The 27,251-nt window shown below is 34.2% G+C and overlaps 1 protein-coding gene and 1 long non-coding RNA gene across 4 annotated transcripts in view; one reads left to right on the top strand and one right to left on the bottom strand.

Annotated features, from left to right (window-relative positions):
- Positions 1-27,251, bottom strand: part of LOC111417063 (sodium leak channel non-selective protein na) — a 73,957-nt gene that overhangs the window by 35,124 nt on the left and 11,582 nt on the right. Inside the window, exons 7-12 of one of the 3 annotated variants that reach the window (XM_071195086.1) lie at positions 20,621-20,950; positions 20,363-20,569; positions 20,199-20,300; positions 20,095-20,147; positions 19,920-20,045; positions 19,471-19,653 (exon numbers count right to left, since the gene is read on the bottom strand). In XM_071195086.1, the coding sequence (XP_071051187.1) occupies positions 19,471-19,653; positions 19,920-20,045; positions 20,095-20,147; positions 20,199-20,300; positions 20,363-20,569; positions 20,621-20,950 (1,001 nt within the window). Of the gene's footprint in view, positions 1-19,470; positions 19,654-19,919; positions 20,046-20,094; positions 20,301-20,362; positions 20,570-20,620; positions 20,951-27,251 lie in introns of all 3 variants that reach the window. The other 2 variants (XM_071195084.1, XM_071195085.1) reach the window with 2 other exon arrangements.
- LOC139429362 (uncharacterized) lies at positions 14,176-16,323 on the top strand. The gene is made up of 2 exons (XR_011640009.1): positions 14,176-15,528; positions 16,131-16,323. It is a non-coding gene; the product is annotated as an uncharacterized lncRNA (long non-coding RNA).

Here is a 27,251-nt window from a genome sequence, read left to right as displayed (position 1 = left end):
CACGTTCAAAAATATTAGTTAAGGGTTTTTTCCCATTCGCTCTAGATCATCCCCAGCGAAGTTACGGGGGTTAACATGTAACCACTTTTCGTAAGAATGATGTGATAAAATTGTCAGGTATTTTGAAAATACTTTAACAAAACCGTAAATTAGTCGCACAATAAAATGTTTAATGTAAAATAAGGCATAATACACCATTTAGGGGTGGTTGGGGTTAACCACCCCCTTAAAAATTAATTCTATCCCGGGCATTACTTGTTGATTACGGCGAAATTTGGTACTGTGTTTGTTTTATATTTGAAGTAAAAATTTTTGAAAATGGTTATAAGGGTTACAAATTAGGGGTAGTTTTTTGTTTATACCTCGAAGATGAAAACTGCCATCGTAACTGTGGTATTGTTTTTTAAAAATCTATCTATCGATGTTCCACGAGGTAAACTACCCTCATTTTCTTTAAATAATAAATATAAAACTACTAGATAAATAAGATATTTTATTTATTTATGAGTTAAAAAGCAACTGACAAAAAAAAATAGTTCAATATACCAAAGAAGTTTATTCTACATTACTAATTGACGTTTTTTATGTTCAATGTTAAATTTATTCTTTCATTAATTTAACACTTTTTTCCTATCTTCTATAAAATTCCTTTATTAATAAAGGAAAATTAATGAAAGAATAAATAGAAATTCTCTATCACATCATTAACATTGTTAAGTTTATTTTTATTCTACATAATGTTGCCAAAAATACACCTACCAAAAAAATTTTGGCACAATATTTAAAACCGTAAAAAACAAATACCGAAAAGTAACGTCAAAGACCCAATTGCACAGATGGTCTAAATATATTGAAGAAAGAGGGACATACAAAGAAAAATTAGCAGAAATTACCGAATTTGTAATTAATCAAGCGAGAGCCGCCGTAGATAATAAATTGCCACTACATGATATTGATATACGCAGATGGGCTATACAAGCTAGAAATGAAAAGAATTTATCTCCTCAACTGTTCAAAGCATCTCATAGCTGGGTGCAACGTTTTAAGAAAGCAAATCGGTTAGTAAGCCGAAAAATAACAAAATTTCTATCCCAAAAACAAATTGGAAATGTTGATCGAGTAAAAACTTTAGCAAAAGATTTCGTTAAAGAGGCAAAGCTACAAATCCAAATATATGGACCTGAAAACACCTACAATTCGGATCAGAGCGGTTTTAACTTGGAATTCCATTCGGGAAGAACATTAAGCGATTTAGGAGTTAAAACCGTAGAAAGTGTGGTCCAGTCGGTGTCATCTACAACGCACAGTTACACAATTCAACCCGTAATATCTGCTGATGGGAAACTTCTTTCTCCACTTTTTATTGTTTTAAAAGAACCCTCTGGCAGCTTTGGACCGAGGGTAGCAAATACAATGTTTAAAGCAGACAATATATACGTTTTGGCATCAAAATCTGGAAAGTTAACTTCAGAACACATGAAAAATTGGCTCCAAAATGTATATTTTCCAAATACTGGTTCTAAATCATTATTATTATTAGATTCTTGGAGTGGCCATTGTCCTGAAGTTATTAGTGAAATAACTCCATCAGGTACTAATTTTAAACATTTATCTATACCTGCAGGGACAACAGGTCAAATACAGCCCCTAGATGTATTTGGTTTCAGAATATGGAAAAATTTTATTAGAAGATTCTCTGATCAGATTATTCTTTACCAGTATGATGTCAATTTACATCAGAGGGATAACATATTAAAATTGCAATCGTTGACGCATAACCAGTTGGCTTCCCCTCGGTTTATAAATGTTTTTAAATACGCATGGTTTGCAAGTGGCTATATAGAGGAGAGACCAGACCATTTTGAAAATCCCGTGGAAGTTTGCTTTTCGAGTGAGAAGCCAACGTGTGATATCTGTGGGGATATAGCGGTCATAACATGTGCATGGTGTAAAAAATCCTTATGTTTAAAACATTTTTTCCACGACTTTCATTTTTGCCAACACTACGTAGAATAAAAATAAATTTAATATTGAAAATTAATATAATACATAAAAAACGTCAATTAGTAATGTAGAATAAACTTCTTTGGTATATTGAACTATTTTTTTTGTCAGTTGCTTTTTAACTCATAAATAAATAAAATATCTTATTTATCTAGTAGTTTTATATTTATTATTTAAAGAAAATGAGGGTAGTTTACCTCGTGGAACATCGATAGATAGATTTTTAAAAAACAATACCACAGTTACGATGGCAGTTTTCATCTTCGAGGTATAAACAAAAAACTACCCCTAATTTGTAACCCTTATAACCATTTTCAAAAATTTTTACTTCAAATATAAAACAAACACAGTACCAAATTTCGCCGTAATCGACAAATAACGCCCGGGATAGAATTAATTTTTAAGGGGGTGGATAACCCCAACAACCCCTATATGGTGTATTATGCCTTATTTTACACTAAACATTTTATTGTGCGACTAATTTACGGTTTTGTTTAAAGTATTTTCAAAATACCTGACAATTTTATCACATCATTCTTACGAAAAGTGCTTACATGTTAACCCCCGTAACTTCGCTGGGGTTGATCTAGGGCGAATGGGAAAAAACCCTTAACTAATATTTTTGAACGCACTAGAAGTATACTTAATGCCGCCAAAATCGATAGGGTGGTTTTTAAATAATTCCAAAAAAATAGGGGTAGTTCGCCCTTTTTAACCCTCTGCTATATGTGTGACACATCAAAAGAAAGCTCTTTTAAAATGAATATCAGTTACAATTTACCAAATTTTGATAGCACTTTTCGTTTTCAAAATATAAGTGAAAACGTACTTTTTCTCCAAACTTTCAACCCCTATAACTCGCCCCAGGGGCTTTTACCGCACGTATAAAAAAATGTGCGAACCTTATTTTGGCCCATTCTATGACTGTACCAAATTGCATCGAAATCGGTGAGACACAGTTGTGACACTTCCCTTGTTAGAGAGCGAGTCCTGTGGCGTATCGCCAGATTCAGCGCACTTGGTGTGAAACCTCGCACTGCACGCCAGTTATTCTCCCCACCACACGACTACACCGCCCGCACGAAGACATGACCACTTTTTTCCAAAGACCACTCAACAATGGAAATTAGGAAAAATTATAATTCACTAATAACTGTTAATGTAATCAACAAAATGACCACTTTAAAGCACTTCCAGAAAGTTATATTGTTTCTTAGTGAAAGAAAAACGAAAAAATTCCGACAACAAAAAGGTTGTGAAGTTAGCCATAGATTCTAGCCATAGATTTTAAAATCGAAAAATGACCGATTTCTGCAACTCGAAACGCAAATTAAAATTCATATTTGAGATTAGCACTCTTAGAATAACCCGTATACAAAAATTTACGGGGGGGTGTTTTCATTTAAGGGAGTAAAAAAATCCCAAAGTTGTGAACATCGCGTGCGCGCGAATACTGTTCGACCAAAATCGAAAAAACACCAATTTCTGCAACTCGAAACGCAAATTAAAATTCATATTTGAGTTTAGCGGTCTTAGAATAACCCGTTTACAAAAATTTACGGGGGGGTGTTTTCATTTAAGGGAGTAAAAAAATCCCAAAGTTGTGAACATCGCGTGCGCGCGAATACTGTTCGACCAAAATCGAAAAAACACCAATTTCTGCAACTCGAAACGCAAATTAAAATTCATATTTGAGTTTAGCGGTCTTAGAATAACCCGTTTACAAAAATTTACGGGGGGGTGTTTTCATTTAAGGGAGTAAAAAAATCCCAAAGTTGTGAACATCGCGTGCGCGCGTATACTGTTCGACCAAAATCGAAAAATGACTCATTTCTGCAACTCGAAACGCAAATTAAAGTTCATATTTGAGTTTAGCGGTCTTAGAATAACTCGTGTACAAAAATTTACGGGGGGGTGTTTTCATTTAAGGGAGTAAAAAAATCCCAAAGTTGTGAACATCGCGTGCGCGCGAATACTGTTCGACCAAAATCGAAAAAACACCAATTTCTGCAACTCGAAACGCAAATTAAAATTCATATTTGAGTTTAGCGGTCTTAGAATAACCCGTTTACAAAAATTTACGGGGGGGTGTTTTCATTTAAGGGAGTAAAAAAATCCCAAAGTTGTGAACATCGCGTGCGCGCGTATACTGTTCGACCAAAATCGAAAAATGACTCATTTCTGCAACTCGAAACGCAAATTAAAGTTCATATTTGAGTTTAGCGGTCTTAGAATAACTCGTGTACAAAAATTTACGGGGGGGTGTTTTCATTTAAGGGAGTAAAAAAATCACAAAGTTCTGAACATCGCGTGCGCGCTTGGAAATTCAGAGTTTTTGATTATTAGGTTGAAAATATGTAAGAATGGATGTGAGAGTGTAGGGGCGCAATCGTTGACTAAAAATGTAGGAATCTCATCTGGGCCAATTGTAGCCTTTGTCTTGAATTTTTTGAAAGATTCAACCATTTCGTCGTAACTGACTTCGGAGATACCAAAGGTGACAGAATTAGTATCATAAACAGCGTGATCGTTACCAGTAGGTTACCAAATGATGCAGGACAGTACATAGCCTCAAAATGATCGACAAATAAGTTAACTACTGTTGGCAAATCGGACACACTTAAGAGAGCCTGGAGATCTTATATTGTTTCTGCTTATATTAACAAAACGCCAAACGTTTTTTGGTTCTTTTCTTATGTCCCTCAAAGATTTGACATAAACTTGTGCGATGATATCTGCAATGAGTTTTTCTATACAATTTATGGTGGTGTTTTTTTAATCTAAGCATTCTTATTAGGTTAATTGAATGCCATACAGCATATTTCGAGCTTGCATGCTTGCCCTCAGATTTAAGTACGTGAGCGTCCAGGTCGTTGTATAATGCTTCATAAAAAACATTACAGTATTGTTCAACCGATGATAACGTAAATAGATGAGTCCAGTCGATGTTAAGCAGTACCTCGTACATGTCAGGCAGATAAGATAACATTTCGAGCTATCAAATGTGTAGGCACCGTTACCGAAATAGTAAGTAGTAATGCCGATTGGTAATTATCTTCTCGTACCAATGTAAAGTCTCACTGTTTAATTTGAAACTCAAGTTTGAGGAAGCAAGTATCAAATCAAGAATTCTATCAATGATATTCATTACATTATTTAATTGCAGAAAGTCATTATTACTTCAATATTAAAATCACCCATGACTATGGTATCCAAGGACATATCCAACATTGATTCAATGTAATCGAAGGTGTAACTATACATACATTCCTCCAGATGTAACAGGTGGGAAATAGCAGACAACAATGTTAAAGGCCGATTTCGTCTTTTTAAAGTCAATCCGTACAGCTTTCAAGTCAATTGATTCAATAGGACAGGAGGCAATCATGATATTCGAAGTAGCAACTCCGGAATTAACAGCCAGTAACATCTCTCCATCCTTATGGAAAGATCGATCACATCTAAAAACGTCATACCTGTCTGGAAAGATCTCGTAGTCTAGGACGCTCTTCTTGACCCAAGTTTCATTGAGAGCAATAATATCAAAGTCTGATGCATCGACCGAAGTAAAAAATTTGTTTTGATAGTACTCGGACATCCATTAATGAACTGTATTCTTAAATCATTTTCACCGTATTCAAAATCCGCATCTAACAAGGGAAATGAACAATCAAAGAAAATTTTGCGTAAACTTGTGGATGGGGCTCATTGGAAATAATTTAATTGGTCCTTATTTTTTGCCGGATGGTTTAACTAGCGCAGCATACAATGAATTTTTACATAACAATTTAATAGGCCTGCTTGACCATGTACCTTTAGAAAACAGATGTAATGTGGCTTTCCAGATGAATGCCTTGCACACTATTCCCAAAATGTTGAAAATTCATTAAATGAAATGTTTCCTAATGGTTGGATTGGGAGAGGAGATCTAATTCCATAGCCTGCAAGGAGTCTTGATTTGACGCCCCCTGATTTTTATGTGTGGGGCCACATGAAAGAACATACACCTAACATACACCCTATGTTTACACAAGTCAACTCTAAGGATGAATTAATAGAAAAAATCAAAAACGAAGCATATGTTTTAAAAACGTTAATTACAATTACCCCCCCATAAATTTTTGTATAGGGGTTATTCTAAGACCGCTAAACTCAAATATGAATTTTAATTTGCGCTTCGAGTTGCAGAAATTAGTCATTTTTCGATTTTGGTCGAACAGTATCTGCGCGCACGCAATGTTCACAACTTTGGGATTTTTTTACTCCCTTAAATGAAAACACCCCCCCGTAAATTTTTGTATACGAGTTATTCTAAGACCGCTAAACTCAAATATGAATTTTAATTTGCGCTTCGAGTTGCAGAAATTAGTCATTTTTCGATTTTGGTCGAACAGTATCTGCGCGCACGCAATGTTCACAACTTTGGGATTTTTTTACTCCCTTAAATGAAAACACCCCCCCGTAAATTTTTGTATACGGGTTATTCTAAGACCGTTAAACACAAATATGAATTTTAATTTGCGTTTCGAGTTGCAGAAATTAGTCATTTTTCGATTTTGGTCGAACAGTATACGCGCGCACGCAATGTTCACAACTTTGGGATTTTTTTACTCCCTTAAATGAAAACACCCCCCCGTAAATTTTTGTATACGGGTTATTCTAAGACCGTTAAACACAAATATGAATGTGGGTTCGTGCTCACTTTTATTCTAAATCTAGGGGTTATGTTTTTATTTATTCACCAAAACATCGGAATTGTAACTTAAGTTTTATTTAATAGTTTAACAAAATAAGGGTATTATTTGATTTCACTATACTGGTCACCGTTTTGATCGAATCTACAATAGAAAACAGTTTTTACTTTCGCGTTTTAATTTTTCGCCCGTCGTTGATCTTACCGATCTTTTTCGTTAGATTGCTTTTCGACTACTGACTTCCCGCCTAGGAAAGTCGGCTCGTCCCACTCCTGAGAGCCTTCAAGGACAAATCCTACATCTCGGCCATCTTGCAAAGCATTCGTCTCGAATGGACTGTCCAGACACCAGGGCTTCATGAAATCAGCGCTGCTGAACGTTTTTCCGGGACCCTCGTGGTTACCAACTTTTTCCACCTCGTAGCGATCAAGACCAGTTCCTCTAACTACTCTATACGGACCTAGAAATTTTGGCAACAACTTAGATTCATTTTGAAATTGCGTGCGCTTTATGGCCACGAGATCGCCTATACGATAGTTTCTTGCAGGTTTTCTTTTTTTATTATAATTTCGTCGATTTTCTTGTTGAATTTTAATGATCTGCTTTTTAGCCTCTCTTCTCAAATTCTCTCGTTCCTCATTGAATTCCTGAACGTATTCCTCTTCAATTATCTCTCTTAACCGGAGTTCTTCAGGCCGTTTCATTGGTACACCAAACATCAGCTGAAAAGGTGTGCTATTCACACTTCTTTGAAATGTGCTATTTATAGCTTCTTGTACTTTCTTAACGTATTTGTACCAATTTTCTGGTTTTTCAATCGTTAATTTGGAGAGTACGGGGATGATTATTCGATTTATTCGCTCAACTTGTCCGTTTCCACGCGGAACACCCGTTGTAATTGTTACGTGTCTAATATGTTCTTGCGTGCAATAATTATTGAATTCTCGTGATGTAAAAGCGGTTCCTCGATCCGAAATTATTACTGCTGGGTTTCCAAAAGTTGTTTTTTGTATTTCTAATTTGTCTAAGACTTCCTTTGTTGAAGTAGTTTTTGTAGGGTAAATCCATACAAATTTGGTGAAGGCGTCGATGACAGCAAACAAATATTTATAGCTTTTACAGGTTTTCGCCATCGGACCCAGATGATCAATGTGATATGTGTGTAAGGGGACATCACCCTTCTCTATTGGATTTAATAATCCTTCGGCTTTTCCTGATTTTCTTTCCACTAAAATGCATCGTATGCAATTTTGTATAATCTTCTTAATTTTTTCGTCTAAGTTAGGTATGTAATAATCTCGTTTGATCAACTCACTCGTTTTTTTCAAAGCAAAGTGGCCATTTTCATGCGCCTCTCGTATTATGTGCGGTTGCATATTAATTGGAATCGCAAGGAGTCTTTGCCCATCTATATTTTTATACAAAATGTTCTTCACCACCTCATAATTTTCATACTCGCCACTTTCCAAAATTTTCATAATTGTTCGTAGATGTTCGTCGTCCGATTGCGCCTTCGCCACCCTTTCCAAAAATCCGGATTCAATTATCATAGTTATTGGATTTCGACTTAGAGCATCGCAATGCTTCATTCTATGTCCTGGTCTATGCTCAATCGTATAATCAAATTCTTCCAACAAAAGCGCCCATCGTGCGACCCTTGTGCAAAGATCTTTCTTTTGCATTGTGGCTGCAAAAGCTGCACAATCTGTTAAGATTTTAAAATGGTTGCCCAATAAATAAACGCGAAATTTTTTCAACGCCTCTACTATGGCAAGTACCTCGAGCTCATAACTATGATATTTTTTCTGCGCGTCACTAGTTTTTCTACTCCAGTAATAGATTGGATATAATTTTCCGTCATTTGGATTCGTTTGCAATAATACGGCTCCAAAGCCATCTTTACTCGCATCTACGTGGAGTTCCGTTTCGTTGTCATAATTGAAAATTTTCAGTACTGGTTCGCTAGTTAATTTTTCTTTTAGCTGTTCAAATGCTTGCTCTTCATCTTTTTCAAATACAAACCTTTTGCCTTGTTTTAATAAATCCGTTAAAGGTTTCGCAATTAGTGAGTAATCAGCGATATATTTTCTAAAGTATCCAGTAAGTCCCAGAAAACTTTGAACTTTCTTTACCGTCGTTGGTTTCGGAAAATTTATAACGGCCTTGATTTTGTGTTTCGCTGGCTTGACAAAGCCATTCTCTATTTCATGACCCAAATATTCCACAGAATCTTTAAGGAACTGACATTTCGACCATTTAAACTCTAATCCATTTTCCATTGCCGTGATTAAAACTCTTTTCAACCTTTTAAACGCTTCGTTGACGTCTTTGGCAGGAATAATAATATCGTCCATGTATAAAATGACTACATTTTCTCGAATCAGATCTTTAAACACGTTGTTGACATAACGTTGAAAAACTGCAGGTGAATTGCATAAGCCGAACGGAGTACGCAAAAACTCATATTGTCCATTTGGCGTTACGAAAGATGTATACTTTACGCTCTCTTCTGCGACAGGAACATGAAAGAACCCATTTCTTAAATCTAACGTTGTAAATATTGTCGCGCCAACCAATAAATCAATATGGTCTTCTATCACAGGAAGGGGATAACGATCCTTTATTATTTTTCTATTCAATTTGCGGTAATCGATGCAAATGCGAGTACTTCCATCCTTCTTCTTCACGAGTACAATAGGGCTTGCAAAGTCGGATGTACTTTCTCTAATTATTCCATTGTTCAACCATTCTTCGATTTGTTTATTTACCTCATGTTTTTCTGGCATTGACAATCTTCTCGGCGTCTGGTAAACTGGTATCTCGTCTTGTAAAATAATTTTAGTTTGCACGTTTGCCGATGGTGAACACTTTTCCGGTTTGTAATTTTCGATTAATCGTTCAACTTCGTCATAATATTCATATCTTCCGACATCTAAAACACTTTCTGTATTTATTAACAATATATCATTTTCTTCGGAAAGATTTAGTTCTTCTTTTTGTCCACGGCTAAAAACTTTAATTTCTTCGGAGGAAATCATCAAGGTAACTTGTTTTAAAATTGATTTTCCGATAAGCAAATCCATGGGAATGGCATCGTCAGGTACAATATGTATTGTCGTCTCAAATTCGCACTTATCTATGCTTATATCAGTGTTAAATTTTCCTAAAGTAGAAACAGCGTTTTTGCCTAGTCCTTTCAGGGAAATCGATGTGCTTTCAAAATTTGGTGAACCCAACTTCAAATAACTGCTAATCTTAATCAGGTTAAGATCACTTCCGGTATCTACGAATCCGTTAAATAATCTTTTGTTAAGGTACAATTGCTTGTATCCGGGCATTACTTCTTCAATCTCTCTTATCACATACGATTGTCTCTTTTCTTTCTCTTGCGACTGACAATTCCTCGAAATATGACCAAAGTTATTGCAGTTGAAACATTTTATGCCTTTTGCCTTGTCGCGGCAATTCTTCGAAAGGTGACCCTTCTTTCCACAGTTGAAACATGTTGGAAAAGAATCTTTTTCTTCGCGTTCATTCTTTTTCTGCCTCAAATCGGTGTCCTTGGTATTTTTTTCTTTATAATCTCGTTTATCTTTATATTGCTTGGATTTCATTTTCTCATAAATTTTTAATTTCGCTTTAAAATCGTTCATACATTTTGCACCATATAGCACGGTTTTATTTACTTCGTCGTCAGTAATCCCGTCAATAATATAGTCGATCAACGCGTCTTCTTCTATGTAACCCCGTGATGCAATTTGTCGCATTTCTAAAAGGTATTGCGTAATCGTCTCATCCTTTCGTTTTTTTCTGGTAGTTAGCATTTTATGTAATGCTGCGCTGTTTATTGTTTGACCATATTCCTTTTTTAACTTATTTTTCAATATTTTCCATGATTTAATCATCGGTTCTGATTTGATAAACAGAAGTGCGTCATCCTTAAGCAATCTTTTTCCGTAAATCAACTTTTCTACGTCGTTCCACCCCATCAATATTGCGGTTTCTTCAAATTCTTCCAGCCACTTCTCGACCGAACAATTATCACGTCCGTTGAATGTTGAAACTGCGTCCTCCACGTCCTTAAACGTTAGTACAAATTTTGGTGGCGCCTTCTTCGATTCAGGAACTATTTTTTGTACGTCATCATTTCCTTCGTCATCGTTTTCTACGTCGTTATTAACGTCATTGTCGGAATTATCCTCGTCGCTGTGGTTTTCGTCGTCATTTGCTTCGTCGTCTTTTGTTAACAAATTTAAATCCGACAATCGTGTACATAAAACTCCCACCAAATCCTCCTTATTATTCGCGTCGTTTGGAATTTCCAAGATGTTACAAATTGAGTTTAAATCTCCCAAAGTCAAACTTTTTATCGCGTAATCTAACTTCTTTTGTTTTTCGTCATTATTTTCAAAAGCAAAACCCGTAAACTCACGTAATCTTTTTCTATTGTTACGATCGCCGTCATTTTCAAAAACCAGTTTATGACATGCCCTTATAGCAGCCGTTTTTGCTCTTGATATGTTTCGTTCAATATTTAAATTATCGGCTAAGCGATCCATTTTTATTTTATTTCTTTTAATAATTTTCGTAGATGAACAAAAGCATGCAACTTATCTTTTTTTTTTGTGGACTTCTGGCGTGTCACGTCTCTTCGAAAGCCGTTACTGTAATGGCGTCGCTTCGTCGTTGTCTGTGTCTCTCACGACCTTCACAACTCCCGCGTCGTTGCCGTTTTTGTTGTTTCTTCGGAATTTTACTCTTCGCTTTCCAATTTTCAATACACTTTTACTGTTTGTTAACACATTCGCACATTACCGTTTTTCTTATTCCGGACGGGCCTCCAATTTGTGGGTTCGTGCTCACTTTTATTCTAAATCTAGGGGTTATGTTTTTATTTATTCACCAAAACATCGGAATTGTAACTTAAGTTTTATTTAATAGTTTAACAAAATAAGGGTATTATTTGATTTCACTATACTGGTCACCGTTTTGATCGAATCTACAATAGAAAACAGTTTTTACTTTCGCGTTTTAATTTTTCGCCCGTCGTTGATCTTACCGATCTTTTTCGTTAGATTGCTTTTCGACTACTGACTTCCCGCCTAGGAAAGTCGGCTCGTCCCACTCCTGAGAGCCTTCAAGGACAAATCCTACATGAATTTTAATTTGCGTTTCGAGTTGCAGAAATTAGTCATTTTTCGATTTTGGTCGAATAGTATACGCGCGCACGCGATGTTCACAACTTTGGGATTTTTTTACTCCCTTAAATGAAAACACCCCCCCGTAAATTTTTGTATACGAGTTATTCTAAGACCGCTAAACTCAAATATGAATTTTAATTTGCGTTTCGAGTTGCAAAAATCGGTCATTTTTCAATTTTTAAATCTATGGCTAGAATCTATGGCTAACTTCACAACCGTGCCAACAAACCCGATAAAACGCAATCGACGAACGCGGATGTAAAAACACACGTGTAACACGATCGGTATTCATACATTCGATTCGATTTTCGATTTTACTGAATTAAATAAACTTAATTACAATTGTGTTGTTGTGCACTACGGACAGTATGCCGACAGGAGAGTACGACAACGCACTGAAGATGCCAAGTGAGATCTTGGCGAAACGTCTGCCCCTTTACAAAGGGAACCACCAGGAAGAACGGATGAAACAACACATACTTCTCCATCCGTAAACCACTACGCATTACCATTAATTACAATTGTATGTATAAGGTGGGGTCTAGATGGCACATCAAAAATGTGCCCCTGCTCACACCCAACTCACTAACGAAAATTCTGTCACGGCACACTAGAATAGTCAAAGATCGACAATAGTTACAGGTAAAATATGGCACACCATATACAATTAAAAAACGATAAAAGACGCTGAGTCATAAGTAAGCTACTGTTGGAAACTGTTTAACTGCTATTGTTTTTATTAAAAACCCATTAGGTTATGGGCCCAGAGCACATGTTGTAAAGCCTGGTTATTGTATAGTGTAAAGTAATTAAGAAATTGAACTAGAGACAAATGAAGAAGAGAAAGATGATTAAAAGAAAGATCAAATAGAAGGAGAAGAAACGCAAAAAACAAGATCAGGAAGAATATTGAAGAAGCCAAAATACTTAGATGATTATGAAACACACACAGCATACTGAAAACGAATTAAATTCATTGAAACAGTCTAATACATACTCAATAATAAGAAAACCTTATGACAAAAAATTAAATGAAACAAGATGTGCATTTAAAATAAAACAGGATGGTGTAAAGTCGATAATGTTTATGCACCTGTAGCAAAGATGTCTACGATAAGAAGCTGTTACGCTCATGCTTTATATCATGAATATAAAGTAAACGAATAAGTGCTAATAAGTGCTAATAAGTGCGCATGAATAAAGTGCTTTGTATCATGAAACGACCATGGAAAAGAGCGACTAAAGGAATTCTTAGACCACCTAAATTCATAACACTGCATGATTAAATTTACCATGGAAACGGAAGCAAAACAGTTGCCTTTCCTGGATGTTCTATTGACTAGGAAGACAGATAGGGGCATGGAACTTGGAGTATGTCGAAAGAAGACACATACCAATAGGAACCTGAAAGCTTCATGTCATCACTACCCACAACGGAAGAGGTCCTTGATTAAAGCCTTATTCCAGCGAGCAGGGAGGATAAGTGACAAAGAATACTTAAAAAAAGATGAGAGATTCCTAGAAGATATACTGCAGAAGAACAGCTATACGATAAGGGTACCACACCAGCCGGATTTATCTGCCTTCTTTATGTTTCAGGTGTGACGGAGCGAATTGCGAGATGCCTGAAAAAGAATGATATCATGATTATCATGGTACAATACGGTACCTCTCATAAGCTGGCAGGACCATAATGGCAGAACCGATTGTGACCTATTGGATTATTTAGTACTTATATTGTACTAATTTGTACCACCAATAAAAAATTTATACTTTTTGCCATTAAAAAGAAATTCGTGGCGCTGCTAGCTTAATATTAAGCTAGCAGGACCACTTCAAAAAAAGACGTAAAAAATAAAACAAAGGTGGATTTGAGAAGAGCTGAATTTGTACTATTTTGTACCACCGATAAAAAGTGTATACTATGTACCGTTAAAGAAAAACACGTGGCGCTGCTAGTTTAATATTAAGCTAGCAGGACCACTCACGTTACTATTGTAACTAAGTGGCATTTAACGTTTTCCTCGCCTACTATAATGAAAATTTTGAATATTAATCTTTAATATTTTAGAATTAAAAAATAACGCTTATTTTCCGCAAATACACCATACATGCGGTACATCATTGGAAAACTAAAAATATGCTCTTTTCATTAACATCATAATCAAGTATAGTTTGTATTTAAAAAAATACAACTTTGTGTTGTATCTCAAAAATCATTAAATATTTTTAAAATTTTTCAACGGCAGTATATTCTGCTTAACAAAGTGCCTTAAGAGCCCACTTTACCAGGTCGGTCAGTTTCTGAGGGGCGCAGACGACGGACGTTCGGAAGCAACGAGGCGGAGTTTATTTTCTACTAGGCCCGACCCTTTATAGATAAAAAAACATCGTGTTTATTTTATTACGATTCTTTTTCTCGTCGATGTTGTTAATGAAGAAATTAAACGACTTCTTCTAAATATTATTGTTTATTAACAATTTTTCTTAATTATGAATTACAATCAATCTTTTTATTGACTTTCCAATTTATTTATTATTTTAGTTATTATTTTGATTTTTTATTAATAATCGTAGTCGTAGCCCACCTTTTTACTACGTTTGTTTTTTTAAGTATTTTGGTTCACAACAATTTACATTACGCAAATATCAGTTTTTTAATGCTTTTTTTCGATATGAATAGAATATTAATTTTTTAATAGAGAAATTAGAGAAAGAAGTTGAGAACATCTAAGATTATGGGTTTATAATTCAATTGAATGTAAGGCAAAAATCAATTTCAAATGCAATAAATAATTTTGCGAGGCATAAAACATTTATATCATTTTGAAACGAAAATAACATTTATAACTCCATTTTATATTAAAATAGATATATTTGCAATACAGGGAATGTGAAAAGTTCGGTACAACATTTATAAATTATATCTTTGTTGTATTATTATGCGTTCGTTTGATATACAGGTGTCTCAGAGTAACCGTGTAAGTAATTTTATTTGAAAACACAGGTAGTTACAAAAATTAAAGAAAAAATAGCTGAATAAATGTGGTTCCTTTATGAATATTATTACTTTTCATTCGAACTTTTTTAATATTTCTGTTTAAAAAAATGGACTGCATGGTCTGTATCACCTTGTATAAGTAAATGAAATAATATGTAATACCTAATTAATAATAATATTAAATAATGATTCAAGTATACAAAATATGGCTAATAGTGTAATAAATAAAACAGCCCTGACTAGAAAAATCTTTAGGAAATTTTAATTTGCCATCGTTGAATAGATGTAAGCTCTTGAAATTCGCTGGACACTTCACCTCGACGATGGCATTTTCGTTTTTTATTGTTTCATTTGGACTTGCAACTAAGAATCCGTACATCCTACGGATGAATAGAGCTCAAAAGTTTGCTGGCAAGTTATATTTACTTTCAAATTTTTTTAATGCAAGCCATTCATAGTCTTAGCCATGTTAGTGCTATTATTTCTAGCAAATTTCGAGTACAAGATTGATTTAACTTTATTTAAGCAAGACGTGTCATTTCTCATCCTACATACATCACCAAATCTCGATGCAGTTAGGCACAGATACCTTTCTTGGATCCATATCTGATTGGTACTTTAGCTTCTGGTAAGAATTTGTATTTTATTTCTGTTAATGCATCCATCTTGCAAGTTTCTAATAAATTCTTCTTTCTTTTATATTCTTCGTGTGAAATGTCACTCATAAATTATAACCGAATTGCTATCATTACCCTGATCGGCTTTCGCTACCTACCTGAATTACCCCGTATACACGAGTATTTTTTTTTATGTATACAATTATTTTATAGCAGTACCACTCCGGATGATGCATCGTAATTGACGTTCGAGCGTTTAGCGTTTACAGTCTTTATTCAGTTTTTATTTACTTCTTCTGAAGCTGTAACTAAATTAATTCTTCTTTACCTGCGTTCTTCATAGACTGCTATGCCATGTCACTTACGGTTTCTCGATATTTTTGGAATGGTTTTGTTAACATAAATGGTATATCCACACATAACAATAATTCTTCAGCCTGTGTATATCCGGTACCGACAGATAACAGAAACAACAGCAGAGTTTATCTCAATAGACTCTTTGCTTTCTTCAGTGTAAAGCTTCTTTTTTATCCCGCACATAAAACATAAAAGAAATGAGCTGCTAAGCCCTTCTTTTGACTCATTAATAAATTTAATGTGAGTTTTGTTGCAGTTGAATGGATTATTCTCCACCATCAGTATTTGGTTCTGCATCATTTGTATTATTTATCTTATGGTATCGCTTCAAATAATGTATCGTTTTAATTTTTACTGTGATGGTTTATTCTTTTTAAATAAGTCCTTTTTATGTGTGCCACAGTTTATACAATAAAATTAATAAAATTTAACTTACCTTTCGGAATGAATACATTTTTCAATTAAATCTCGGACTATAAAATATGAAATTTTAGATTTTATAAAAATTTATATCGTAAATTATTACCGTCTATTACTCCTTTTTCGAGAACATCTTCAAATGCTAAGGGGTAGTTTTTTAGATGAACATACTTACCCATTGTTTATAAAAACTTTACACAAACTAAATTAAACTAACACTATAGTACACAATAAAATAACAACTATTGACTATAAATTCAAAAATTTTGTTAAATTACACAATTATTAGTAGAAAATCACGGAAAATAAAGTTCAAAACGTACTTTTGGAAATGATTATTTTCTCTACCACATTAAAAAGTAATAGATAAAACAAGGAGCTTCGATGAAGAGAGTCGATGTCAGCGCCGCTCAGTCGGCAGGAGGCGGGACTAACGCGGTGGTAATACTTCGTGGGAATCTTGACGGAAAATATTCATTTTTACGCTACCTTATTGCAATTTTAGCAAATTACAAACTATTCCTTTATAACTAAAAATTTTGAAAAAATTTATTTGAAAAATGTTACTATTTTCAAGTATACTATCATGCAAGCTAAAAAAGAACGACCAAATTCTATAATATTGAGGAAAAAAACCCCTTTTTTTGGAAAACTTTAAAAATTTTCACCATGCGTTATGTAGAATTGTTAGAAGAAGCTATGTACAAAATTTCATCCAAATATTTTCATAAATAATGTATGTTTTTTGTAATTTGCTGAGCTGTATGGTAAAGTAGCCTCTTAAGAACGTATCAACCCCATTTCTCTAATTTCAAAAATAAACGTAATATGAGCATTTTTTGAAATCACGAAAATTTGACATTTTGGCTATAATTTAAAAACAAAAGAAGATAGAGGTTTGGTGTTTGCGGGATTGGATTAGTCTCGAAAAAAGAGATCGGGACATGGCACCTACTTTTTTCGTATCTCTTATAGTTTCTGAGATAGCCTATAATAACACTCAAATTTGCCCACCCTGTACAGGGTGTCCAAATTTCGATGGGTTTGCAGGGTATCTCAGTTATTATGAAAGATAGAAAGTTGCGGCTTTCGCGAACCTGAGCTACTTTTTTATGAAACTTATAATGGCACAAACCAAATTTTCATAGCCCTCTTCGTTTTTGATATACGTGGAGTGTTTCAAAATTTACGATTTTCAGACACCTCCTGTATCTCGGCTATCCGTAAACGTAAAAACGGGTTCTAATAGATTTTTTCACGTAGAATCCAATGGTGCACGTAGAATTTTTCTAGTCATAACGGTTTTTGAGTATTCAGTATTTGAGTTGTATTTATAACTCAAAAACCGTGATCACTAGAAAAATTCTATGTGCACCATTGGATTCCACGTGAAAAAATCTATTAGAACCCGTTTTTACTTTCTTACTACGTTTCCGGATAGCCGAGATACAGGAGGTGTCTGAAAATCGTAAATTTCAAACACTTACCTGAGATACCCTGCAAACACATCGAAATTGGGACACCCTGTACACCGTGTATATTAATACAATGACAAAACCTTTACATGTCATTTATAATAACAATCAACAAGAAATAATAATGACTGCGTTACTAACGGTGTAACTGCCGCTTTCAATTTTCACTGCATTTAAAGAAATATTATTACCATTTTTTAAAATTGGTAATTTTGCAGCCTTTTTTGCTGTAAGAGCGTCTATTATCTTATGTGGATTTTTTCCAAGGTATAAATTCTTACTTTTATTTTGTTTTATCTGCCCACGCCAATTTTCTTGTTGGCGGCTTCCGATTATGACTTTCGCATTTTGCACATTATGCATATACGACATCGATCATAGCCATATTCAAAATTGTCATACGGTGTGAAGCATTAAGGTAATGCATGGACAGATTTCTTACAGATTTGACAAAGGTGTGTACCGGACGGTTTATTATTATTTTTGCATGCAGGACATGAATTATTCAGATCTGATGTTAAACTGACGTTGGAATCTTCCGAATCTGCAGGCGATATATGTATATGTATCGTTAGTATTGCTTTCCGCGTCGACCATTTTGCAGTGCACCACGTGAATATTGTACGTGTTTCTGTATAAAAGCATCAATGCGTAGTAATGAACAATTTTTTAGTAATAATGTTTTTAATTTATTAAACTCACTGTCCACTGGTGCACTTGAAGCTTGTAGGTCTTAGCATTAAACTACCGCCCCCGCATTTTATTAACTGCATATAGTACACATTTTTTATCAGTGGTACAAATTAGTACAAATTCAGATCTTCTTAAATCCACCTTTGTTTTATTTTTTTAAGTTTTTTTTTAAAAGTGGTCCTGCTAGCTTAATATTAATAATTATAATAATTAATATTAATAATTAATATCGTTTTTCTTTAACGGTACATAGTATACACTTTTTATCGGTGGTACAAATTAGTACAAATTCAGCTCTACTCAAATCCACCTTTGTTTTATTTTTTTACTTTTTTTTTTTTAAGTAGTCCTGCTTGCTTAATATTAAACTAGCAGCGCCACGAGTTTCTCTTTAATGGCAAAAAGTACAAATTGTTTATTGGTGGTACAAATTAGTCCAAAATAAGTACTAAATAATCCAATAGGTCTCAATCGGTTCTGCCATTATAGTCCTGCCAGCTTAAGAGAGGTCAATACGGTACGGTCAGTAAAATACAGAACGCTCTTCCGATAACTAAAGACAAACTAACCCTATGAAGGGGAGCGGGAGTCTATCGGCTATCGTACAGTTGCGGGAAGTATTACGTTGGTCAAACTGGACGTAACATCGAATGCCGCATCAAGGAACACGAGAGGGATCGATTAAATAAAATCCAACAATCTGCAGTTGCAGAGCATTGCCACAAGGAAGGACACACCATAGAGTTCGACAAAATCAAAGTATTAGCTAAAACCGGACATTATTTCCAACGAATGGTGACAGAGATTCATCGGCATGGGAATAACATGAATATGAAGACGGCTGGCAACTCACAATTTCGTCACATCGAACTTGTTTCTAAAGAAGGTTGCAACATGGCATCCGAAACGTTAAACATTTTTTCAAAAAACACACGGCTTATCCTGAAAGTTTCTAATTCTAGGTCTAGTGTTAGTTTTAGTTTAATTATTGACTTTATTTTATCTCACCTTCTCATTTCAGCTTGTTGACGCTTCGCTTGAAGCAATTTTATGTCTAAATCGTGGGGCCTAGCCCTCGCTGAGGTAACACGATTAACTCCAATATCACCGTTTTCCATTAAATGTTCGTAGGTTTGTTTTAATTTAATCGAACCACTTCGAACACTTCTTCGAATCGATCTTGAACCGAACCTAATTTTTTTTTTTTTTTTTTGATAAAAAATTAAACAATTTGTTTGAGTTAGGTTATAAACAAAAAATCTCTTTTCTCTAATTTAATTAAAAAAGAAAAGAGTTAAACTTACTACAAAAAAGTGAAAATAATAAATAAATAAAATTAATAATAGGTGTTTTTGGAAATTTAGAAGTGTCTTAAAAAGAAAATTAGAATACATCTATATAATAAATAAAAAGTGGATTTTGTTATAGCCAATCGATTTTGTGTTGAAAGAACTCACTTCTTGTTGTTAATACGTAACTGTTTCATGCTGTTTATCGTCCCTTGGGGCTTTAAAGGTGCTTTACTACCCGGTACGGGAATTATCGATGAATCACCAAGCATTAAACGTTGATTATTTGAATCGCTAAAAATCAATTATTAAAATTTAAGGTTATATTTAAGTTAAAATCTACTTTATGATATGGGCGATTGCTGTTTTCTTTAGCTTGGGATGTCCAACTCGTACCTTTGGAACATTATTTAATATTTTTAACGGTTTTTGTTTCCTGTACATTACTTTAGTATCAAAAATTTCTTCTGAAATCTTTTTTACGCTTCCTTCCGAGTTCTCATCATCCTCCGTTTCACAAACGAATTGCCTCATAAAACTTTCTCGAACCTAAAATGAATAAAAAATTATAAAAAAGGAACTAATTAAATAAAATCTATTTAATTATTTACTTTGGGTAAATTAAAATCGGATGGAACTTTATGTAAAGTAACCATTAAAGGGCTATCGGGAAATTTTTCAAATATCCTTAAACGAAACGGTAATGTTTCCTTAATTTCAGCACTTTGCTCACGATATTTTAATTGTTTCAATTTTTTTATATCCTCGTCTAATTCTAAATTATCTAAAATAACTGCGACGAATAAACTTAGCACAATCTAAAAAAAATAAATTAATTAATTAAGAAAATTAATTATTCCTTTTAATACCAAAGTTACGAAGAGATGGTATAAAATAAAATACATGGCTACTAATGGTGCTAAAGCCGTGTTTGTTCTGACCATTGTTTCATCCATAACCTCAACCCAAGCTTCTTGCGTTAAAATTTGGAACATCGACATAAAAGCTTCGGTAAAACTCTCAAATTTAGTAAATTCACAAAGGAAGCAAAATAATTGCATTGAAATACTCGAAGAAATTATTAACAAACACATTGTGAATATAATTAAGCTCCCCAATTTCTTTCCTGGTCCAAAAATTTTGTAAACAAAGTCTTCTAGAAGTGGTGATGCTTTAATTAATCGAACAACTCGAAGAACCTACAAATGTAATAAAATTACTCTCTTGGTTGCATAAAGCTAGGTGTCCACAAGGAGACTAAAAACTCATGAGATTTTTGTTTCGTGAGTAATGTGTTTTGCGATCGTGCGTCAAGTGTTTTATTTTACGCTTTATAAATCGTTTATAGATGATATAAATAATATAAAATAGTGTGAACAGTACAATATTTTTGTTATTGATAATATAAACATATTAATAATATAAATCATACACGCGATTTATAACAATAAATAACAATTCAGCAATTCGTAATTGCTGTTATTACGAAGTAAGTAAATCGGAATGTGCAATAATGTGTGTGATGTGTGAAATAAATTAAACAATTAGGTGGGTCAATAACATGGAAAAGTTTAAGAGTTATATCAAAGATGCTTGCTGAAAAGAATTTGTCCTGGTCAACTTATGAAAATAAGCAAATCAGAAATCTGAAAGTGGTCGCTAAAGATGCATAAAAGCTGTGATGTTAATGATATCAAAGATGATCTATTGGAGCGCAAGTATAACATTTGTAAAGTAACCCAAATGTTAAAATACAAAACAATAGAGCCTCTCCCTTTATACATCTTGGATTTTGCACCGTCAGAGGATGTAAAAACAACCCATGAAATAACAAACATATTAGGAATGCGTGTCAAAATCGAAGAGTACAGAAAGCCAAAACAAATACCCCAGTGCAAAAGGTGTCAAGGTTGGAGCTACATCAAAGCTTACCGCCACAAAAATCCGAGATGTGTTAAATATGCTGGTGAACACTGGACCAGCGAATGCACTAAAGCCAAAGAAATCCCGGCTAAATGTTTCAACTGTAGAGAAAATCATCCAGCGAACTACCGAGGATGCATTGTGATTAAAGAACTACAAGCCATCAGGAATAAGAAACAGTAAATTCAAATAAAATAAAGCCAGGCGTCTCGTATGCCGAAAAAGCGAGTGGTGAAACTGCAGAGAAAACTGTAAGTACGTTAATCGATAAAAAGGCTGACAGTAAATTAGATATAATACTAGAAAAAATACTTCAACAAGAAGAAACAATAAAAACATTATATGAACGTCTAGATATCATTGAAAGCAATTTAAGCCAAGGAGCGATTCAAAAAACAAATCAAAATGTCTAAAAAGCAGCAACTAATAATAATGCTGTGGAACTCCAATGGTCTTCGACAGCATCAAAACACGCTACCAATAATACTTAAAGAAAACAATATTGATAGTATGTCTTATCTCCGAAACTCACTTTACACGAGAATCGTATATAAACATCAACCAATAGAATATTTATCACACAATTCACCTGAGTAATGCGGCTCGAGGTGGAAGTGCAATTATTATTAAAAGAAATGTTGACCACTATTTGAACAATACAATTAGTACTGAACAACACCAAACTACAGCGGTAAAAGTTCAAACTGCTAATGGGTTAATATCTGTAGGAGCAACGTACATACCACCGAGACATAATCTCAAAAGAGAAGATTATCAGGAAATTTTAGTACATCTTGACAACAAATTTATACTTGGAGGAGACTTTAATGCAAAACATATGTCTTGGGGTTCTCGCTTGACAAATACAAATGAAAGAGAACTGAACCATGCAATAGAAGCCTTAAATTGTGAGGTGCTCTCCACTGGGAAGCCAACTTACTGGCCAAGAGATACAAGTAAAATTCCGGACCTGCTTGATTTTTTTATTATGAAAAATATATCGCTTAACTTCGTAAACGTAGAAGAAGTTAGGGCTGGACTCAGATCACTCACCAGTAATTATTACTCTAAATAACAAAGTATGTAACAAAGAACCCTTTCATCACTAACTAATAAACTCACTAATTGGTATCTATTTCAACAAACATTAGATAATAAAATTCATCTTAATGCTCTTATGAAAACAAACGAAGACATTGACAATGAAGTAGAAAAGTTCTTAAAAGACATACAAAACGCAGCCTGGGCCTCAACACCAATTTTAACACCAAAACCTAAACCTTAAGCTGACTTTAGGATAAATATTAATCCTAAAGTCAGCTAGGATAAATATTTTAAAGTTTTTTAAAGTTATCAAAATTAAATAAAATATCAGCCGAATAAAGAGCATTAACAGATAGCCACAAAGATAATAATATTCAAAATTATTTAAAAGACCTTACTGACGATGGCAGTACTGATTATTCTCTGTGGAAGGCAACAAGAAAGCTTAATGTTCCAAAAACACATACACCTCCAATTCGAAATAATAATGGAAATTGGGCTAAGAGCAATCCAGAAAGAGTTAATTTGTTTGCTGAATATCTGAAAGACACTTTTACATCAGACAGTCCAACAACTATGCTAAATAGTGTCCCTAGCGTAATTCAAAGTGATCAGCAGAGTAATATACCATTGTGTAAGAATGAAAGAGCTGTATTATGAAATACAAAAACTAAATATAAAGAAATCAGTAGGCTATCACCTAATTAATGGAGAAATATTGAAACATCTACCAAAACGGACGATTACAAAACTATACACATAATTAATGCTGCTTTTAACCAGAAATACTTCCCAAACATATGGAAAGTTTCTGAAATAATAATGATACCAAAACCTGGTAAACCCCCCACAGACGTTACATCATATGTATATGATGCTAATCTCATTATTACCCTTACTATCAAAACTGCTTGAAAAATTACTATTAAAAAGACTAAAACCTGTCATAGAAGAAAAAGCCCTAATACCAACACATCAATTTGGGTTTCGGAATAAACATGCAACAATAAACCAAGTGCATAGAATAACGAATACTATCGAAATAGCAATGGAAGAAAATAAAGTCTGCTCCGCCGTATTTTTAGATGTTACACAAGCTTTTGACAAAGTCTGGTTAGATGGTTTAAATTACAAACTAGACCAAATACTACCATCAAGGTATAGTCAACTATTAAAAAACGAAAACGCTTGTTCACCAATACATGAAATACGAGCCGGAGTTCCTCAAAGTAGTGTGCTTGGCCCAACACTGTACTTACTCTACACATTCGACCTTCCTCAGGTACCAGAAACTTTAACAGCTACATTCACAGATGACACAGCGATCTTGGCTGTTGCAGAAAATGAAGTAGTTGCCGCAAATAAGTTACAATTCCGAATCCTTAAATTCAATAGAAAACTGGACCAAACGATGGCTAATAATGTTCGGCGTATCGCTGTGTGCGCGTTTTTGTGTTTTGATCTTAAAACGGTAAAAATATGACAATATTTATCTATATTATGTGTAAAGTAGAATGGCCACTGGGAAAAGCTGCAAGACATTAACTTGTTTAATTTTGTGTCAAAAATGAGTAACCAATTAGTATGTATTTACTAGGTGGTATAGAATTGTGCTATGCATAATTTAAAAAAAAATGAGTAATTTATCTCAGATATGTTTCCACAGAATATAGATATTTCTGCGAAATACCCGGTTCTGAAAATTTTTTTTCATGCTATAAGGTGTTTCTGAACGCGCTGTTTCTGCTGTTGTCAATGTTTTGTAACTAGAAAGAAACAACAATTTGTGTTGGGGAGTGATTTTATAGAAACATGTCAGAAACGAAAAGGTCTCACAGATACTGGGTGACAGATTGTATTAAAAGGAGAGAAAATAAAAATACAATGGACACATTATTAGAAGAATTAGAACAAGAAGGTAAGGAATGTTATAAGAACTTTTTTGTAATTCGCGACGGTAACGAAAGCTCTAACAGTACTCAAACGGGTGCTGTAATGAGACTCCTTACAGCATCCGATGCTGTAATGAGATTTTAGTAACATTTTATGGAACCAGTTCAAGTTGGTGACATTGGGTCATTAATTTTTCTAGTTGTCAATGTGACAATTTTTGTCTATGGATGTTTAAACACGTTCTTAGCATCGAATACAAGGTCCACAATGATGAGGACATTGACTCTGAGCAATTTCTCTTATTTTGGGAGGTGTACATGAAACATTTTTTTCAGGTGAATACATTTTGTCAATTCAAATTTCTATTTTCAAGTGTTACGGTGTTACCAACTACTGCATACCTATTTCCCTACATTGTCAAAATTTATTTTATTATTGTTAAAAAAAAGTATAAAAACGCTAATTACAAAAAATAGCATAAAAAACATGTTTCATAAGACTTAAAGCACTCATTCATTAAAAATTCATTCAACTTGAATTCGTGCATTTCAAGCGTGTCTTACGAAACTTGTTTTTTAATATACTATTTCAAATGTTCGCCGTTGATTTTCGTTATTTGCTGGATAAAATTAAGTTTATAATAGAAAAACAAAACACACATATGCGAAATGCAATTCCATCAGCTGAACTGCTAGCTGTTACCCTTCGTTTTTGGCTACAGGTAGGTACATTCTAATTCTTTAGTATTCTATAGTTTGGAGAAGCTTTTTTTAGGAGACAGCTATCATTTCCTAATGTATTTGTTTCGCATACCTGTATGTACTATTTCGCGAATTGTACCTGAAGTCTGTTCTGCAATTTAGAGTGTTCTAAGAGAAGAATATTTACAACTATTGTTTTACATTTTGGAGTAAGTAGGCCCAAATGTTTCATAATATTGTGCAAGAGCTTCTTCAGAACTGCCGTCATCTAGAACTTTTAGTTCATTATTCATTACCGGGATCTGCAACGTGGACTCATGCATGGTTTACTCTTTATTTATGGGTTGCTGAAGTAATGGAATTGTATTTTCTTGTAATTTGAGCTCATAGTTGTCGTTTATTTTTAAGATAACTCGCTGTATTTCCTTCTTCGCCCAGGATAGCAACTCTGAAGCTTTTTAGCTCATATTGCGCAATTCGTCAGCCACATAATCTCCAAATATTTCAAAAGTGTCTGCTGACTTTGACATAACCCTAAGATATTGATCAAGCGCAGCTTGTATCTCTTGCTCTTTCTTCTTTTTTAATGTTAGTTTTATCGATGAAATTCTGGATTAACTTGGTGTGACATCACATGACGTAAGCGGTGTGTTAGAACGGATGTGCTTGAAGTGTTGTAAACATTCATATCTTGTTGAAGGGAGTCTTCACTCTCTGAAATTTCGTGTAGGTATTCGGTTAGAGCTTCTGGTTCGTTACTCTAAAAACAAATAGGATGCATTATTAACCATAGTCAATAAATAAATAAATTTAATATTAATCCTCATTTTATTTGTACAGATGTCAAGTACCGAGCAAAAATGGTTGCAAGTTTCACAACAGTTCGAAGAAAAATAGAATTTCCCAAATTGCGTAGGACGGCAAACACGTTGTCATTAAAGCACCTGAACATCGTGGAAGTCTGTACTACAATTACGAAGGCACGCAGTGTAGTGTATTAATGGCATTGCCTAACGCAGAATACAAATTTTAATAATTTTTTTTATAATTTTAATGTTGGAACATTTGGACGAATTTCTGATGGGGGCGTGTTTAATGGATGCTCGTTGTCAAAGAAACTTGCTAATGATAGTTTAAGTTTTCCAAAACCTAGACCACTACCAGGGCGAACTAAGCCAGTTCCCTTTGTTATCGTAGCTGATGACGCTTTTGCCATGAAATCATATGCATTTAGAAATCTACATGGTGAACACAGAATACTCAACTACCTGCTATCACGGGTACACAGATCAATTGAAAATGCTTTTGGTTTAGCGTTAGCTAGATTTTGTGTATTAAGAAGACCAATTGAATTAGAACCCGAAATTTTTTTAATGACACGTTCTAAAACAGCGCTTCTCAAAGTGGTAGTACGCGGACCGGTGTTGGTCCGTGAGCAAAAAGCTGCCGATCCTAATTAAATTTTTTTGGGGACCGCCGAAAAATATTTAGTATATTTAGTTCCATGGCTAGCGAGACAGATGGCTATATCCTATAATTTTATCAGAAACTTAAAAATACTGATTTGAACCGTAAGGTTCATTGGACTCATTTGTAATACGGGTAAAAATAACCGGTGACAAAAAATGAAAATGTCTCTAATTCCGAAGGCAGTGACAGCGATTTAAGTACAAAAATAGGATTAACATCGAAACGATTTCGTTCGACATTCAAGGGACAATATGACTCTTCATATATTCAATTTGCTTTCGCAGTCTTGAATGACGAAGGAGTACCAAAAGCGCAATGCGTTGTGTGTAGTACCGTTTTGTCCAACGATTCAATTAAGCCATCAAAACTAAAAAGGCACTAGATCACCAAACATAAAAAACTTGTCACACAGTTGTCACACATAAACATTACTACAATGCGAACTTCTTAAAAAGTTGCTCTTCAAATT

The sequence above is a fragment of the Onthophagus taurus genome, chromosome 3, assembly GCF_036711975.1.
Source record: "Onthophagus taurus isolate NC chromosome 3, IU_Otau_3.0, whole genome shotgun sequence".
Classification (NCBI taxonomy): domain Eukaryota; kingdom Metazoa; phylum Arthropoda; class Insecta; order Coleoptera; family Scarabaeidae; genus Onthophagus; species Onthophagus taurus.
The sequence above is the reverse complement of the archived record's forward strand: the minus strand, read 5'-3'. Positions and strand labels throughout refer to the sequence as shown.